The sequence below is a fragment of the Sapajus apella genome, unplaced genomic scaffold, assembly GCF_009761245.1.
Source record: "Sapajus apella isolate SASKATOON/1434 unplaced genomic scaffold, GSC_monkey_1.0 scaffold98, whole genome shotgun sequence".
Classification (NCBI taxonomy): domain Eukaryota; kingdom Metazoa; phylum Chordata; class Mammalia; order Primates; family Cebidae; genus Sapajus; species Sapajus apella.
The window spans coordinates 6,459,064-6,476,076 of NW_022437038.1; the positions used below are offsets into that span (position 1 = coordinate 6,459,064).

The following is a 17,013-nucleotide window of genomic DNA, read 5'->3' on the forward strand; positions in this document are numbered from 1 at the left end:
AGACATACATAGAGGGAGAATGTCATGTGAATATGGAGATGGTCATCTACAAAACAAGAAGAGAGGCCTCAGAAGAAGCCAACCCTGATAACACTTTGATCTTGGACTTCTAGCCTCCAGAGCAGCAATAATATAAATTTCTGCTGTTTAAGCTACTCAGTCTGTGGTGTTTTGTCAGCCCTGGCAAACTAATATAGCCACCAACTAATATTGGGAATATGAGGGGGAAAGTAGGTTAGGAGAAGAAGGTGTTGAAAGAAGAGTTTGATATGGAACATGCTGAGTTTGAGATTGCTGAGGTATATCCAGGTGGAAATGTTTAGATGGCTTTGAAATTAAAAAATAGAACTGGGTTACAGGTAAGGATGTGGAAATCATTGATATGTAGGTGATATTTATTCTCAACTGTAAGAATGAATGAGGTCATCTAAGAAGTGTGTGTAAAGTGAGAATGATCATCAAGAAGAGAATCATAAGATATATCAACATTAAAAAACAGACTGAGGAAGAGGACCCAAGAAAGGAGAAAAATCAGAGAGAGAAGATGAAGAGAGATAGCTTAGAATTAGTCTTTATTTTATCCTGTTTTAATTATAATTAGTTAAGTACATACTGATATCAGCATTTAAAGAGCTTTAACTTAGTGAAGGAGGCAATATCATATTCATTTCTGAATCTCGAACACCAAGCACAGTGCCTGACATTTAATATCCCTGCAATAAATATTTGTTGAACCAAATGGAATTGAAATTAGAACTTCATTCCCTTCTTTGTTTTGTTTGCTTATTTCTGGAGTGTGCAGCATGTATTGCCACTGATATTTTAAGTTCATAGTGAAAAATCACTTCAATGTGTCCTCGGCTTGGTCCCCATCCAACCCAACCCCCAGGACAATAGTTTTCATTATAACCTTCTGTCTTTGCCATTCTGGATGGAATTCTGTGCACAGAAGTTATATACATATATGGGTATATCTATGTAACAAATCGCAGCACAGGAGTCCCCTGGGCTCTCTCAGGCTCTGGTATGACATATTTGAGCCATATAAATTCAGCTTTTCCTCTGGCATCTGTTAGCCGACTCACTTGCAACTCCACCTCAGCAGTGGTCTCTCAGTACTCTCAAAGCAGGGAAAGAGTACCGTGTGCTGAGAGACCATGGCAAAGAATCCTCCAGAGAATTGTGAAGACTGTCACATTCTAAATGTAAGTTGATTCATATTTTTTTCCTTTCAAGCAGAAGCATGGTTTTATAGATTTATCATATTGCAATGTGAACGTTAGAACGTGGAATCAAAGGTGACTTTGAATTATGGCTTGCTTATTGAGGTTTATTGTGTATTGTTTTATTCTCTCTGTTCTTTGCTTAGGCAGAAGCTTTTAAATCCAAGAAAATATGTAAATCACTTAAGATTTGTGGACTGGTGTTTGGTATCTTGGCCCTAACTCTAATTGTCCTGTTTTGGGGGAGCAAGCACTTCTGGCCAGCGGTACCCAAAAAAGTAAGTAAATACAATTCATAATCTAATGCTTCTGTTCTGAGCTTGATTGAATGTAATTAGTAGTGGGCATGTAAATCACTCTGAAAATGAAAATCATTAAGTTTCTTTTCTGTTTATTTTCTGGTGGTCTAAAAAATTGAATCAACATTTTTCTCTCCTTCATTTGCCTAATTATTTTGGTAAGGGAAAAAAACTGTCTTCTGTATTTTGGTTAGTTATGGTAGGATGTAGAATTACCCATTCTTCTATAATGCTTGTATTTAAGGAGTTAAGACTCCTCCTAGGAGCAAATTTTTTACTTTAAGAAAAAAATGCTTTCCATCTTTCTTCCAATTATCTGGGCAGAAACTGATGGAAAAGTAATTATACTACCACAGAAGGAGAAACCACCCAAAGTGGCAGCAAAGGATTTTCAGGGATTATGTTTCTGACTTAATGCATCTGCAGCGAGAACAGGCAGCAAGCTGCTTTTCAGGAGGAGCAATTCTCATACCTGACTTCACATTTATTCATGACTTAAAAAAAAAAAAAAAACTAGAGCTTTTCAGCTCCTCGCCAGCTGCAATCATCACTGTCCCACTGAGATAGTAATGCCACAAGGTAGAAGCATGCGACACCAAGTCATTAATCACAGATTACTCGGAAAGCTTCTGATACTGGGGTCATTTGGTGAAGCTTGGCTAGCCACTGTAGTTCGTATTTCCGTACCTTAGTATTATTGTTACTCCTGGGCTCACGCACAATGGACAAGTTTAGGTATCACCCAAATAAAACTATAGTCCCTTCATGCTAACAATTTCCGTTTGAAAGATAATCAACAAATATACAAACTATAAGTTGTAAAGACAGTTTTCTGGCTTTGCCATGTTTTTCTGTTGGTGTGTGGATTGCTCATTGTTGTTAAATTGTTGTCATGAGATGCTCATTTCTATTTGGTAACAGATGTAGGGAGAAAAAAAGCACAAATCCAGGAAGGAGGATGAGACAAGAAAATGGGTTGGCATGGACCATTAGGAGCCAAAGGAGCAATAGGAGCAGAGAGAAAAAAATATGGGTCAGTGGGGAGAGGGTGAGGGGGAAAAATAGGAAATAAGCTGGCTAAGTGTCCAAAAGAAAACAGAGATGTAAGGCATAACCACCCTTTGGTTCTCCACCTCTGTTGTCATACCCACTTTCATTTAGTCCCAAAGGATATCTTATCAGGTTTAAGTAGGAAGGAGAGCAAATCAGCCTACTTTGCTTGCCTTTTTATTTATACCTTGCTCCAGAAAGGATTTCAGGCATCACCCAATGCCTGTAGTTAGCCCTATCCCCCACACCTCCCCTTACTGCTCCTTGCTTCTGAACTACTTACCATTCAAATGTCTTTCTAGAGGAGCCAACTATGTTCAGGCTGGCAGGGTGGGTAAAGCAATCAAGATCAGGAAGAAAACAGCAAATTAATAAGAGTGCCAAAATGCATTCTGATACAATTCTCACACCACTTAGCTAATTCCCAAGGTGACATGTCACCCCACAAATTGAACCTTGGATCTTCTTGAAAATTATACATGAGTTAAAGGACCATAAATCCTTTTGTTCTCCACAGCCATAATGTAGTTAACTGGGCATGGTGGATAACTAGTCCTTTTGAACACCCTTAGATGCCTGCCTAAATAAGGGGCCAGATGGCCTTTCATGTTTTATTGTTGTCATTGGTACTGCAAATGCTATTCCAAAAGAGCATATGTGTTTTACAAACTTACAGTGCTATTTGCTTCAGTGCAGATATAAATGACTAGGTGGAGACCTTGCCTTTATATTGCAAAGTATCAGACTCACTAGCAGGTCCACGGTCTCCTCTGTTTCCCTATTATATCACCTTTGCATCTCATTCTAGTTCTGTTTTTAATGACTATAAGGAGCAATCCTATGATACCTCAAACTAAAAGTAAAACTTTGCCAGTGCATGCACAGAAGAGGTGGGATATGCTGCTGAATAAAGTTAACCAAAAATCAAACCTCTTGTGAAGTAATTCATTTTGGGATGTGATTTTCAGCAAAGAGAATCTCAGAAATGAACAAACCTACTATGAAATAATCCAGATAGAGACAACAGGTGTCCCCTAGGGCAAGTTTCTCTACCATGAACAAATGTTGTTGGTTTTCCATTCCAGTGGGGAGTTATAATTTATTGTCTTTGATATTTAAGTCCTGGCCTTCACAAGAACAGGTTTGGTTCATTGAATACTAGGAAATCAGCTGGAAATGTGGATGCTTTACTCAGTCCATTACTACCTTCAGGTCCCAGACAAGGAGCTCAGGAGACCATCTATGTTTCCAATGTCTAAGACTATCAATAAGCCTGCCTTAGAGCAGACTTAAGAATTCCGGGAAGAGACTAGCAGTCAGATTAGTCCTGGAAGAGTTGCATACGAAAAGAATCCAGGCATCTTGCACAAATTAAAGAGTCTCCCCCTTAATGGTATGGCCTAGTAAGAAACAACAGTTAGCAGATTAAAATCCAAGCTCTTTGGGCTTTCTTTAACAAGTCTGGGAGACTTGTGGGGACTGTGGGCCCTTGGTAGAGAGAGCTGTGTATTTAACTGTGCTTATTGGTGGCAGTGATTTGTTTCCTGTCCTGGGACTTCCTCCAAGCTCTTAGTGTTTGCTCTCCCTAGCATCCACCATGCCTCCTTTTTATTTTGTCTTTCAACATCTATGTATAATAAACAGTATTTATTTAACATCCCACATCTTGTATTGACATTTCCGTGCCAGTAAGTCATTCTCCTTACTCTCACCTTCATGTGTACACAAGATCCAGATTCCTATATCCAAATTGAGAACAAGCCGTGCTTGACCACCTCCCCTCACACACCTTAGGTGTGCGTGCACGCAGGTGTGCACGTGCATAGACACAAACACACCAGAGAGAGAAATAAACCAAAATAAAGTGAGACAAGGAGGGCTAACTCTGGGTGAGCTGCTGCATTTTCTTACAGGTCCCAGGCCCCTGACCCAGAGCCACATACAGGAGCCACCGAAGCTAAATGAAAGCCAGGTCCATCCAGCTCTGCATTCAGCTTTCTTAAACAAGCAGAAGAGACCTATTCAGTCCCAGCAATTTTGAGAAAGCATCGCAATGAGGCTCCCCTTCCAGGCAGTGACTGCCCTGGGATCATTGACGCAGAATCGCCAAAGAAACATTATTGCTTAAAGCCCCCTGTATTACACATTTAACTGGAAACAGTCAGAAGCCAACTCCTCAGCTAATTAATCCAACATGAAGAAAACAAATCAGAAAAATCCTAGCCCTTAAACCAACAGTTTAGAAACATAGCACAGACCTTGTAGCCCATCCCTGCCTAAACTTTGTGGAATGAGGCAGAAGAATGACACATTTAATAAATGAAAGATGGTCCTTACTGCCTTATGTAGGAGCTACCTGGTGACTTTAGGGTTGTTTGAAAGCCATCAGGACCACACCACAGTCAACAGATTTGTGAGGGTATTCTTTCAACTTCTACATATGACCAAAGCAATGAGGAGTGGTAGGGATAAGCCGGCATTCTTCTGCCCTCCCGCCCCACTTCAGTTGCAGATGATCATTAAAACAGTCTCCCCCAGAGTTGTGAGCCCACTATCATTTTAGGCTGAAAATCCTTTGCTCAGAGGAAGCACTTTCTTGATGAGTCTGATTGCACCTTTGTGTGTGTGCCTATTTCTTTGATGCCAGCATTAGCGCAATATTAACTTTCTTCACTCCTCTCTAGGCATACAAGGAAGACAACTCTCCTCCCCAGGTCCCCTGGGCTTTCCTACACCACAGTCTAATGGGTGAAATGTGAGTCTAGAGAAGCATTAATATACCCTCAGGAAAAAGTTGAAGGCGTAGCTGGAATATTTTTGGCAGGGAGATTGAGCTTTACCAGATGGTGCCATGTTGGCATTTTCAAAAAAAAAAGAAAGAATTCTTTTCATTTTCTTTTCCTTCTAAAGACTTATGAGATCCAGGTCCACCCTTGTACAACTCTCACTGGGCCAGCTCTTGTTCTGGGCTACTCAAGGGCAGCTCCCAGCAACTATGTGGAGCCAGGCTCTGGCTGTGATAGGCATGATCTTCTTAGTCAGTCTCTTCATTCTCCTAAGGCAGCATTTGCTGAACAACTTATATGACACCAGAATGAAGAGCCTGGGCCTTTAAAGACAGCTGTTCTGGAGTGGTTGAGAGTGGAATTGGGGCTATAGAGGAAGTAGCCTGGATGATCAACAGGTAATAGCAGTAGTAGCAGTCCAGTGATCAACCTGACAGGCTGATCTGAGCGAATATCAGCAGAACTGACTTTGCTAACTACTTAACATTACAGCTGAAAAGGGGTGAAGGATAAAGATAGGAACTGAGTCCCTAGAGACACTCAGTGACTTGCTCAAAGTCACACAGCTTATAAGTGGTGGAGTTAAGGTTGGAACTAGAGGCTAGTCTGAAGATTCTTTCCACTATTCTTTAGCTGCATTTAAGAATCGGGGATGGGGATAATGGATAGGGGGAAAATTTACTGGCCAGCTCAAGTCTTTAGATAAAAGAAGTGGCTTTTTCTTGTTGAAAAAGAATGTCTGTGCTGCTTATGCCAATGTTTTCCAGGGCTGAGAACTGCTGATTGAAGATGCAGAGCTCGAACTTTGCATAAGAAACAATCTGTCTGCGCTATGTTTATAAAGAAATACCCAGAGGACCTTTAATTCCCACAAGTTAGGTTAATAATAATATGGTACAGTGCATTCTCTTCCCTTCCTTCCAGCCTAACACCTGCTAGCCAGTTATTCTGAGCATGTATTTCACCTTTGGAGAGTATACCTCATAAACAGACAGTAAAGGATGAAGTTGGAGTGAAGAGCAGCTAGATTAATCACAGGCTTCAAAAAACAAACCTAAGCCAAATGTCCTCAAATCCGTGTCAGGACAGGCTAAAGCTTCTTGCCCCCAAAAGAAATCCATCACACTGAGATCTGAGATAGCTTTACTTTTTATAAAAAGCTTACTTTTCTAATGTCAGGGACTGCCACAGAGGCAAGAAAACAGGAAAAACTGTGAAAGAGGGATGTTAGGGCTCATTTGCTGCCTGAATGGAGGATTTAACTGGATGGAAGACAGAATTCCTGGGCAGGAAAGAAAAATGGGTTGTGTCCTCTATGTGTTTTGTCAGTGTGGTCTTCTTGCACCTCTCACTGCCTGGACTTAACCACATATCTGTCTCATTTCACTTCTGATTCCTATTCCACTCCATTGGCTTCCTTGTTCCATTCCAGCGTTCTGGTTCTTATAGATAAGGCCAACCTTATGTGCGGGCGGAGCAAGAGCCCATTTGAGTGGTAGTGGAAAGATGCCCTTGCCCCCAAATATCTCCCATGCCTAGTGCCACTGTGCCTATTAGATTGGTGCAAAAGTAATTGCAGTTTTTGCCATTGAAAGTAATGGCAAAGTAATAAAATCCACCATTAGTACTTCATGCCTCTGAGTGAATAGACAAATATTTAAACAGACAAATATTCATCACTAATATCTAAGTGTGAAATCATGGGTCAGATTGATTTCTTCTTTGTTGTAAGGTACCTGAAGCACCACGAGATTCCTAGATGTCTAGACAAGAGACAAAGAGACGGACAGAGATGGGAAGAGAAGGGGGAAGGGCTATGAAGGTATAGATTGAACAGAATATGAAACTAGAACAGGAAAGGAAAGCTAGAAGCATCAAAAATTAACTCTCTCTATTTGCCAATTGGGCAGGGGTATACTCCTCGTCATATTCTACCCTTGCTCTGTCCTTACTGGGATAAAGCTAAGTTGGAGACAGCTGAGATGAGCTACTTGTAGCCCACTCACACCTCTCTTCAGGCCAGTCATCCTGTCTCTGTTTTAGCTTGCTCCTGGAGAGGACAAAGCCATTTGATCTTGCACCTCCAGAAAAACCTTCAACCCCTGAGCCAGGAAGCTTAGTAGAGAGCAAAGTACTTGTGATGCCAAAGGTATGAGCTCAGTCTTCATATGGGCCAGTGAAGCTTGCATAGCCATTACCCAGGCAATGTGCTCCACAGGGACCCAGGCGAGACAGTGTGTCTGGATTTGCTCATACCCATCTCCAAACAGTCCAAAGTGGGCCACCAGCATCATCTTCCTAGACGAACAGTGTGTTCCAAAAGGACACCTTTGATAGTGGAATTCCGATGGGTGAATATATAGCTCCCCACTCCTACCCCCTACTCAGGATTCACACATAAACGAAGTCATTCTGTTCCCACTCTATTTAGCAACCTATCATTACTAACATAAAGCCAACAAGTTGGTTAATGAACACAATCAGAATGGACCCTTTCTCCCCTACCAAAAAAACTCTTTGCAGGAATGTTGAAAATAATCAAGATCTGCTGAGCTTGGCAGTTTCCAACAGTTTTCATCCAGCAAGGTGTCCAAGTAAAGTGCATTGCCAACAGTGCAGGAAAACTCATTCCACAGAAGCACACTGAAATTCTAAATGTCACCAGTAGGTTCCATAGTCTTCTACCAGTGATTGAAAATACAGCCTGTATTTTCTCTTTCGCCCAGGTAGGCAGTATTCCAGCATCCCCTAGTCTCTAACCTCATTTTTCCATACAATAATCCATCAGTGGTGCTACTGATGAAATAAACATCCCACCCCAGCCCCCAATGGCTAGTGGCATCAACATTTGTCTCAAAAATGTTTTTTTACAAATACTATTTCTAAAAAAAATTTCCCCATTGGGAGAGCTGACAAGACTGGATCTGAAGTGGATGCCTCTCTCCTCTACTTAGGTCAGACAGACTGAGAGCTCAATTTGTTGCCATAGGTAGAAGTTTCTCTTCTCAAGCTGGCTGCAGAGCTGGAACTGAGGACATATTTATTGCTAGAAGCAAATAACAAACCTAAAGGCATTTGCTACCTGTCACAAACCAGGCCAGACTTCCTGAGTTAACTCTGCACTTGCTAGAGAGTTCTAAGTATTATTTTTCTTTCGCTTTTAAAATGGGGTTTTAAAAAAGACCTTGCCAATACTCAAAAATCTATCTTTAGGAAGATAAGGATGTGCCATTGTTGGGAAAAACTTATTCAACAAATACTTAGGTTCCAACCATGCCCAAGGCACTGTTGGGCTACCAAATGGTTAATGACATTGTCTCTTGTTTTTCTCTTCAGCAGCTGCATTAGACTTGTCACCCTTGAAGTAACACTTGCTTCTACAAATGGTTCCGATTTGTTTTTCTACTTGAGTTGGGGAAAATTTGACCAGGATAAACTAACATTCAGTCACTGGCATCAGCAGACACTAAAAAACGACCCAACCCGGTATAAGTTCTCTAGAGGGCTGCCACTGGGAACTGTACCATTAGAAAGCAATGTGTGCTCTCAACAAGACTTGCTTTTTCAGGCTTTTAGTTATCCAATTTTTTTCATAAGGAAAAATGAATATGAAGAAACTCGATAAACAAAGGTCTCCTAATGTCAGAGATAAGATAGACTTCCAAAAGGCATCATCAGGTCTGACCTGGTTTGTGACAGATAAGAAATTCCTTTATGCTTATTTGCTTTTACCTATAAATATGTCCTAAAATTATAAGTTATGGGATTACTCCTAAACTGCAGTACCATATGGGACTGGTCCTCTTGGTCTTTAGAAATATAATTGCCTCTTTTAGAGGGCAGGAGAAAAACTGGGGTTTTGTCGTCTTTCTTCTTGGGAGGCTCCATGTTACTTAATGCAGGACACTTGGCTCAGTTGGCTTAATTCCATAGACAAAAAAGAATCTGCAGAAATTGAAGACAACTGAATACTGCTTGGGAAACAGAACCCAGGAATAAACTGGGTGGGGTTGGTTAGCTTATAAAAAGAAGACTAAGGGAAGGCAATAAATGTTTCCTGGAGTTTAAGGGGCAAAAGGAAGCAAACAGAGCAGGGTAGGATTCTTATCTAATATTGGCAAGGAGAAAGTGTTCAGATTCTAAAAGGATAAACTCAAGCCTGTTGTGGCAGTATTAAAGCCCTGGATAGTTAAGGAGACAAACAGTATGTAACCATTCTAAGTGTATTCAAATCTCTTTCTCAGCCCTAATGAATTTCATGCTCAAGGGGCAGGGCAGTGTGTGTGTTGGGTGATTACTTAGCACTTGGAAAGGGAAGTTGCAGCTTAAAGAAGCAGCATAGATTTTAGGTGATCACTCAGCTTAACACAAGGGGAAAATACTTTACAGGCTGGTTTGCAAGATATCATTTGCTATTGAGTCAAGGCAGCCAAGAAAACTGTTGGAATTCTTAGTAATTAGCTCAGCAGCTTGGCTTGAATTCAAATACCAGCTCTGAAGGGATCCCCATATCAGCTCCAGCACCAAAAATCACCTCACATTAGGGACACACTGAGTATCTTAGAGATTGTTTTCATCTGTTCTCCCAGACCTATGACATGGAGCACACTTTCTACAGCAATGGAGAGAAGAAGAAGATTTACATGGAAATTGATCCTGTGACCAGAACTGAAATATTCAGAAGCGGAAATGGCACTGATGAAACATTGGAAGTACATGACTTTAAAAACGTAAGTTGGATGTTTTCCCCCTAAGGCTTTCCACTTAAAACGTTAGAGCAGTTGAGTCACATCAAAAATAGCCTCCATCTAAAACTTGAATTCAAATGAAAAGTTAGCCTCCTCTAGCTTTCCATTTGAATTCAAATTTTGCTCTGTCTGGGAGCCTGACAGATCATGGAACTTACTAATAGTGGCTATTTGGGAAAGCTTTATTGTTGTTTTGTCTGTTTTATAGGGATACACTGGCATCTACTTTGTGGGTCTTCAAAAATGTTTTATCAAAACTCAGATTAAAGTGATTCCTGAATTTTCTGAACCAGAGGAGGAAATAGATGAGGTATGTAAGAAGAGTAATTGTGGTGGCAAAAGACATTATTTGTCGGATGCTAGCTATGTGCCAAACATTGTACTAAAAGCTTTATTTTTCTTTGATTCTCAAACAACCTTATAGATAAGTACTATTATTATTATCATTTTCAGATAAGGAAACTCGAGCTCGGAACAAAAAGTGACTTGCTCAAGGTCACACAGATAGTGAGTAGCAGATTGGCGTCCTGAACTCAGACCTTTCAAAAAATTAAAGTGCATAGGCCGGGCGCGGTGGCTCAAGCCTGTAATCCCAGCACTTTGGGAGGCCGAGGCGGGTGGATCACGAGGTCAAGAGATCGAGACCATCCTGGTCAACATGGTAAAACCCCGTCTCTACCAAAAATACAAAAAATTAGCTGGGCATGGTGGTGCGTGCCTGTAATCCCAGCTACTCAGGAGGCTGAGGCAGGAGAATTGCCTGAACCCAGGAGGCGGAGGTTGTGGTGAGCCGAGATCGCGCCATTGCACTCCAGCCTGGGTAACATGAGTGAAACTCCGTCTCAAAAAAAAAAAAAAAAAAAAAAAAAATTAAAGTGCATAATTTTAGGTGCAATGCTATACTTTTATACCTGGGCACCCATTAACATTATGTTGATTTGCTCTGAAACCAAAGATTTCTAGTAAGAGAGATGAGTCAGAGAAACAAAATCAATCTTGCTTCAGATAAACTGTTTTAAATAAAAGAAAGTTCCAAAGCCACCTGGGGTTCTTGCCACTTTTGTCACACTTCAGTATTCACCTATTTTAAAGATTGTGGTTCATTCACATTACTGTTTTATGCTGGGCTGCTAATGAAGTAATTCACATTTAACCTCACTAGGAAAGGCAAAACAAGGAAGGTGAACACTGCAATGTGATACACTCTCTAAAAACTCTCTGAAAACACCCTGCTAGGCCAGCAACCTAGGGTACTGGTGCAATCACTGAATGGCCCCTGAAAACCTAATGGGAGACAGATGATAGTGCCTAAAATGCAACTATCTGTAAAGCCTTTGAGGCTGTTTATCGTTCCCTGATATTTTGTCTATAATTACAGTATGTTTTTATCAATGGGAGGAGAAGGTAATATTGTGACAGCATATCCCCACTATAGCAAAGAAAAACAAACATTGGTTTGGTTTGGTTTAGTGCTTTATTGGCAAATCTAAAGTGGAATTATGGCAATGGCAGAGTGATGTTTCTATAAACTATAAAAACCTCTTTTTTCCTTCTCTCTCTCCCCTGTTCTTTTTCACTTTTCTCCCACCCAACTCCCGCCATCTTGATTCTCACCTACCCAATTATCTTTTTCTTTTCCTTTTTCTTTATTTGGGGATGGTGGGTGGGAAGGACATTTTTCCTTTCTCTTACCCAAGTCTTAGAGCTGTCATTGGCTTCCACTTTACTCTTTATTGCTACTGGTTTCCTCAGGGCCAGAAAAGTTACAGACCCTTGTCACTAGAATTTCCAAGAAAACAACGAATGTTCTCCCAAAGATGATGCTCTGCTCCCAAGGTCTATAGTAGTGAGAAAGTTTGGAGATTTTTTTTTTAAGTAAGCATGAGTTAGATGCATCTGAGGAATAGATCAACTTTCAGGATATTAGGAATGACTGTAGAAGGCAAAGGCAAGACAAAAGGAAAATCAATAGGATTAAAAAGCTACTATACACAATCACTTATGCCAATTACCTACAGAAAATAATGTAAGCATTTGAGTAGGCCAGTAAGCAATGAGGGCCTGAAGTGATATAATAGGATTTATTTTTCTGAAAGAAATAAAGGCAAAGGGGGCCGGGTATGGTGGCTCATGCCTATAATCCCAGCACTTTGGGAGGCCAAGGAGGGTGAACACTTAAGGTCAGGAGTTCAAGACCACTCTGGCCAACATGTGAAAACCCATCTCTACTAAAACAAAACAAAACAAACAAACAACAAAAATTAGCCCGGCATGGTGGCATGTGCCTGTAATCCTAGCTACTGAAGAGGATGAGATGGGAGGATCGCTTGAACTTGGAAGGTGGAGGTAGCAGTGAGCCGAGTTCGCACCACTGCACTCCAGCCTGGACAACAGCGCAGGACTCAGTCTCAAAAAGTATAAATAAATAAAAAATAAAGTCAAAGACTCATAATGTCTCATTTTGGCTCTAATTTAGTCTTCAGTTAATTTCACCAAATATTTTAAATAACACAAGTATTCATTTCATGATAGTAAGAATACTGTACCTTCAAGTAAATCTTATTTTTTATATTCACGACACAGATTTTTTTAAGTGAGACAAATTTGTGGTCCTGAATGACAAAAGCCCTCTTCTGTACTTCTCTCCACACTGTATCCATGGCATGTGCATTTTAAACATGCAGAGCAGGTATATAAATAGCCCTGATTTTGCTAACAAAGCTAGTCAGCATACCAATCTCATTGTATACAATTCATTTCAGTGCATCTCAAGGTCGTTACAGACTCAAGGACAAAGGTGCTAAGACTTTAGAATTGTAAATGATTCCAGGAGAAATTAGTAAGAACTAGGTATACAACACGATTACCTCAATACCAGAAACTGAAGAGAAAGTGGCATCCTTCACAATATAAGAAAAGCTGCTTAATGCAAAACCACTCTGAGATAAACTCTAAGCATCTACAATGAAAGAAATGCAATAGTAGGAAGGCCAGTGAAGTCATAAACTGGAGAGTTCACTTTAAAACATAAAAAGACATCTTTTGTAGACTATCTAGCTACCATCAATAGACAAATCTTGTAAAACCAAATATTAGATTCCATTATTATTGAATTGATCTCACCAGTTTGGATTATAGGATTTTTTTCAGCTTCAGGTCAAATCTTGCTTGCCACCCAAGCTGCAAGCATAAAATAAGGCAGGCTCACAAGATTTATTTATAAAAAAGAAAGCAAATGTAAATCACTCAGGGTTCCAGAAGTTCAAATTAAAACATACACAGACCGAGGGTACTCTGAAAATTATAAAGCACCTTTCTGACTTTGAGTGAAATGGTAACAGAGAAGGCTCCTATTTTAGCGAGCAGCCTTGCTGTTAGACCCAGAAGAGAGGAAGGATCAGTTGTTAACTTCCTTAAGGGCACCCACTGAATGCAAGGTAAAGAGCTAGTTTACCAGCAGCCCTAGGATTAAATTGTTACTCACACTCAAAATATATTGTTTTCCAGCATCCCATAATGTCTCACTTGTTCTATTAATTTCTCTGCTGATCCCCACCCTAAGCTATTTTCTTTTTTCAGAATGAAGAAATTACCACAACTTTCTTTGAACAGTCAGTGATTTGGGTCCCAGCAGAAAAACCTATTGAAAACCGAGATTTTCTCAAAAATTCCAAAATTCTGGAGATTTGTGATAACGTGACCATGTATTGGATCAATCCCACTCTAATATCAGGTAAGACATTTGTATCCTCATCCTCCTTCTATTTTCTAAGACAGCAACAGGTTAATGTACCCAGCATTTAGAGGCTACATTTCTAGGAAAACAAATGATCAGTTTGTATCTTCTTGGATGAGTCTATATATGCTGACTGCCAGTGAAGAAAGAATTTTTCACAGCCAAGTTATAAATCAGATAAATTAATGCTGACAGGCTTTTAAATACCCTAGCAAAGGTAACACCACCCTAATGTGACTAGTGATAGTAAAAAGCTAATCTGTCTTTCTTTGCACATATATATTCATTGCAGTCGGGATACCAGACTATTTCTCAAACCATTATTGGTCCAACCTAAGAATAGAAGAGAGAAAAGCAAAAGCAATGCTCTGTTGTCCAGAAGGATTCTCTGTCAAGTGGTGGCATTTTCCTTAGAAGATAGGACAATCACTGCAATACAAATTTGTTTGTCATTGTTTTAGGAATTACTATAAATGTAGTTGAGGGCTAGAGGTCTAGAGTTGAAGAGCCCAGCCCTCATCTTCCTGTCAGCCCATAGAGAAGGTAAAGACCCCTGGATGTCTTAGTCTGTTTAGCCAACATGGAATTTGGCCTCCTTCATTCTGCACAGCAAAGACTACTCTATTACCCAAGAGAGGTTATTCCCACCAATATAAGCATCTGTGGGTTCTCTTTGGAGATATAAGAAAGGAGACTAAATGCAGTGTGGTATCCTGGACTGGATGCTAGAACATAAAAAGCACATTAGTAGACATACTAATGAAATCAGAATAAAGCCTGTAGTTTAGTTAATAATATTGTACCAATGCTAACTCCTGATTTTTGATCATTGTACCATGGTTATATAAGACAACATTAGGGGAAACTGCCTGAAGAATATGTGAACTCTGTACTATTTCTGCAAATCTTTCATAAATCTAAGATTATTTCTAAACAAAAAGTAAAAAAAAAAAAAAGAAATTAAGACAAGAAACATAAGGGAGGTGGGAGGATGTCAAATCAATTCAGGCAACCAAGAAATATTTATTGAGCATCTATCATGGGTAAAATCATCATTGTAGGAGATACAGAAGTCCCTTGTCCTCAGTTTTTAATTTAGTATGCTAGTAAGGCAACACAGTAAATGTTTAATGCCAAAGAAGCAGACAAGTCTGTGTATGTAGAAATGATCAGACTTGTTTTGGAAACTACTCTAAAATATCAGCTGAAGGAGCTTGGAAAAGTGGTCCGTGCCTAAATGATGCCAGTTAGAAGATACAATGATGAAAATCTCTATCCCCAGATGCTATTCCCCCAAGCACTTCTTTCAGGAACATTTGCAAGGCAGTTGCATCACAACTTTGCATTTATTATCTTAGTTTCTGAGTTACAAGACTTTGAGGAGGACGGAGAAGATCTTCACTTTCCTGCCAACGAAAAAAAAGGGATTGAACAAAATGAACAGTGGGTGGTCCCTCAGGTAAAGGTAGAGAAGACCCGTCACGCCAGACAAGCAAGTGAAGAAGAACTTCCAATAAATGACTATGTGAGTTATGTTTATGTAAACCCTTGATAGAAAAAAAGAGCCCTCACAAAACTTACTACCCCTCAGATCGCAATCATTGGAAGGAGAATGAGCATGGCTTTAACAGAAAATGTTTAAGAAACTTGGACTCTCCAGGAGGCTCATTCAAAATCAGTCTTGATCTCTGTAGATATATCTCCATGATCAGGCTAAGGAGCTTAATTTCACACAAGCCCCCAACTCATACAGTCTTCTAGTTCTCCCCTGCTTGGTGAGAACTCTTGCTAGTGAACCTTCCTCTCCCACCCCCAACACTGGCTTCTTCTTCTTTCAGACTGAAAATGGAATAGAGTTTGATCCCATGCTGGATGAGAGAGGTTATTGTTGTATTTACTGCCGCCGAGGCAACCGCTACTGCCGCCGCGTCTGTGAACCTTTACTAGGTTACTACCCATATCCATACTGCTACCAAGGAGGACGGGTCATCTGTCGTGTCATCATGCCTTGCAACTGGTGGGTGGCTCGCATGCTGGGGAGGGTCTAATAGGAGGTTTGAGCTCAAATGCTTAAACTGCTGGCAATATATAATAAATGCATGCTATTCAATGAATTTCTGCCTATGAGGCATTTGGCTCCTGGTAGCCAGCTCTCCAGAATTACTTGTAGGTAATTCCTCTCTTCATGTTCTAATAAACTTCTACATTATCACCAACAGCCTGATTGCTGCTGAACACACTGGGTAAGTGTTTGCTGAGAATATTCCCAGCAATTGAAATGGAGCAGACCTGTCTAACATGGATGACTATGTTGAGGCTCAAAAAACAATGCCCCAAAATGAAGGCCTCAGAAGCAGAAGTTTTGCTCTGACCTTCTGCCTACCAGTCTGTCAGTCCCATTCTCTCCCAAGGCTAGCCATAGAAACTAGAATCCCTCTTCCTCAAGGCGTGTCATAGAAACCAGAATCCCTTTTGTCTAAAGCCAGCCATTAAACCTAAAAATATTACTCTGATTTTCCCTCCACTTTTCTGTGTAAAAGCTGGCCATAAGGAAATTATCTGACCTACCTTGTTTGGCTGTAGGTCATAAGACTCCCTTCCCAGAGAGGATCCATCAGGTTTGGAAGTAGAAAAGGTCAAAGCATAATGATACCTAAATACCATATTTTACTCTGCTGTATTAAGACAGTGGAAATAAGGGGCTGATGATAAAATGTCTCCATAACTGATGCATTACAAACATCCTTTTGTGCATAGCCCCAGTGTTTAATTATATGAAAGACATATTGTGAACTTGCTTAAGTATCAATTAAGCTGCTGGACAGGCAGTGAGTCACAGCAGGCCAACACTAAAATATTCCAAATGTGTAGACTCAGCAAAGGAGAAAGCTAAACTAGCAAAAAGGGTCTCAGGCTCTCCTCCTATAAACAGGAATTCAACTTAGGACAAATTCAACATTCCATAGCCTTCATCTGGCTTCTCTTTAGATCAGTGTCTGATTAGATACCTTTCTAAGGCAGTTGTCTAAAAAACAAGAACCCATGAATATTATTCACAGAAACAGGCATCATAGGAAATTACTGAGGTGAGAAATCAAATGGGATTTTCTTCCCAAACCACAAAAAACATGCAGCATACCACTTTCTTAACAAAAAGGTAAGGTCTACTTC

At 40.3% G+C, this 17,013-nt stretch overlaps 1 protein-coding gene across 2 annotated transcripts; it reads left to right on the forward strand.

The window, feature by feature from the left end:
- The first annotated feature begins 931 nt into the window (after nt 1–931).
- Nucleotides 932–16,058, forward strand: TNMD (tenomodulin). 2 transcript variants are annotated; one of them, XM_032257767.1, is made up of 7 exons: nt 932–1,205; nt 1,370–1,501; nt 9,948–10,088; nt 10,315–10,416; nt 13,686–13,839; nt 15,201–15,367; nt 15,681–16,058. In XM_032257767.1, the coding sequence occupies exons 1-7, from the start codon at nt 1,158–1,160 to the stop codon at nt 15,888–15,890; spliced, it is 954 nt and encodes a 317-aa protein (XP_032113658.1). In that variant the 5' UTR covers nt 932–1,157; the 3' UTR covers nt 15,891–16,058. The 2 variants fall into 2 exon arrangements, with proteins under 2 accessions (XP_032113658.1, XP_032113659.1); XM_032257768.1 differs by lacking the exon at nt 10,315–10,416 and having other exon boundaries at nt 1,065–1,205.
- The last annotated feature ends 955 nt before the right edge of the window (nt 16,059–17,013 follow it).

Excerpts from the sequence above, each read along its gene's own strand:
- TNMD (XM_032257767.1), top strand. The coding sequence starts at position 1,158 with ATGGCAAAGAATCCTCCAGAGAATTGTGAAGACTGTCACATTCTAAAT. Across the intron at positions 1,502-9,947 it reads GGCCAGCGGTACCCAAAAAA|ACCTATGACATGGAGCACAC; the intron begins GTAAGTAAATAC and ends CTGTTCTCCCAG. Across the intron at positions 10,089-10,314 it reads AAGTACATGACTTTAAAAAC|GGATACACTGGCATCTACTT; the intron begins GTAAGTTGGATG and ends TCTGTTTTATAG.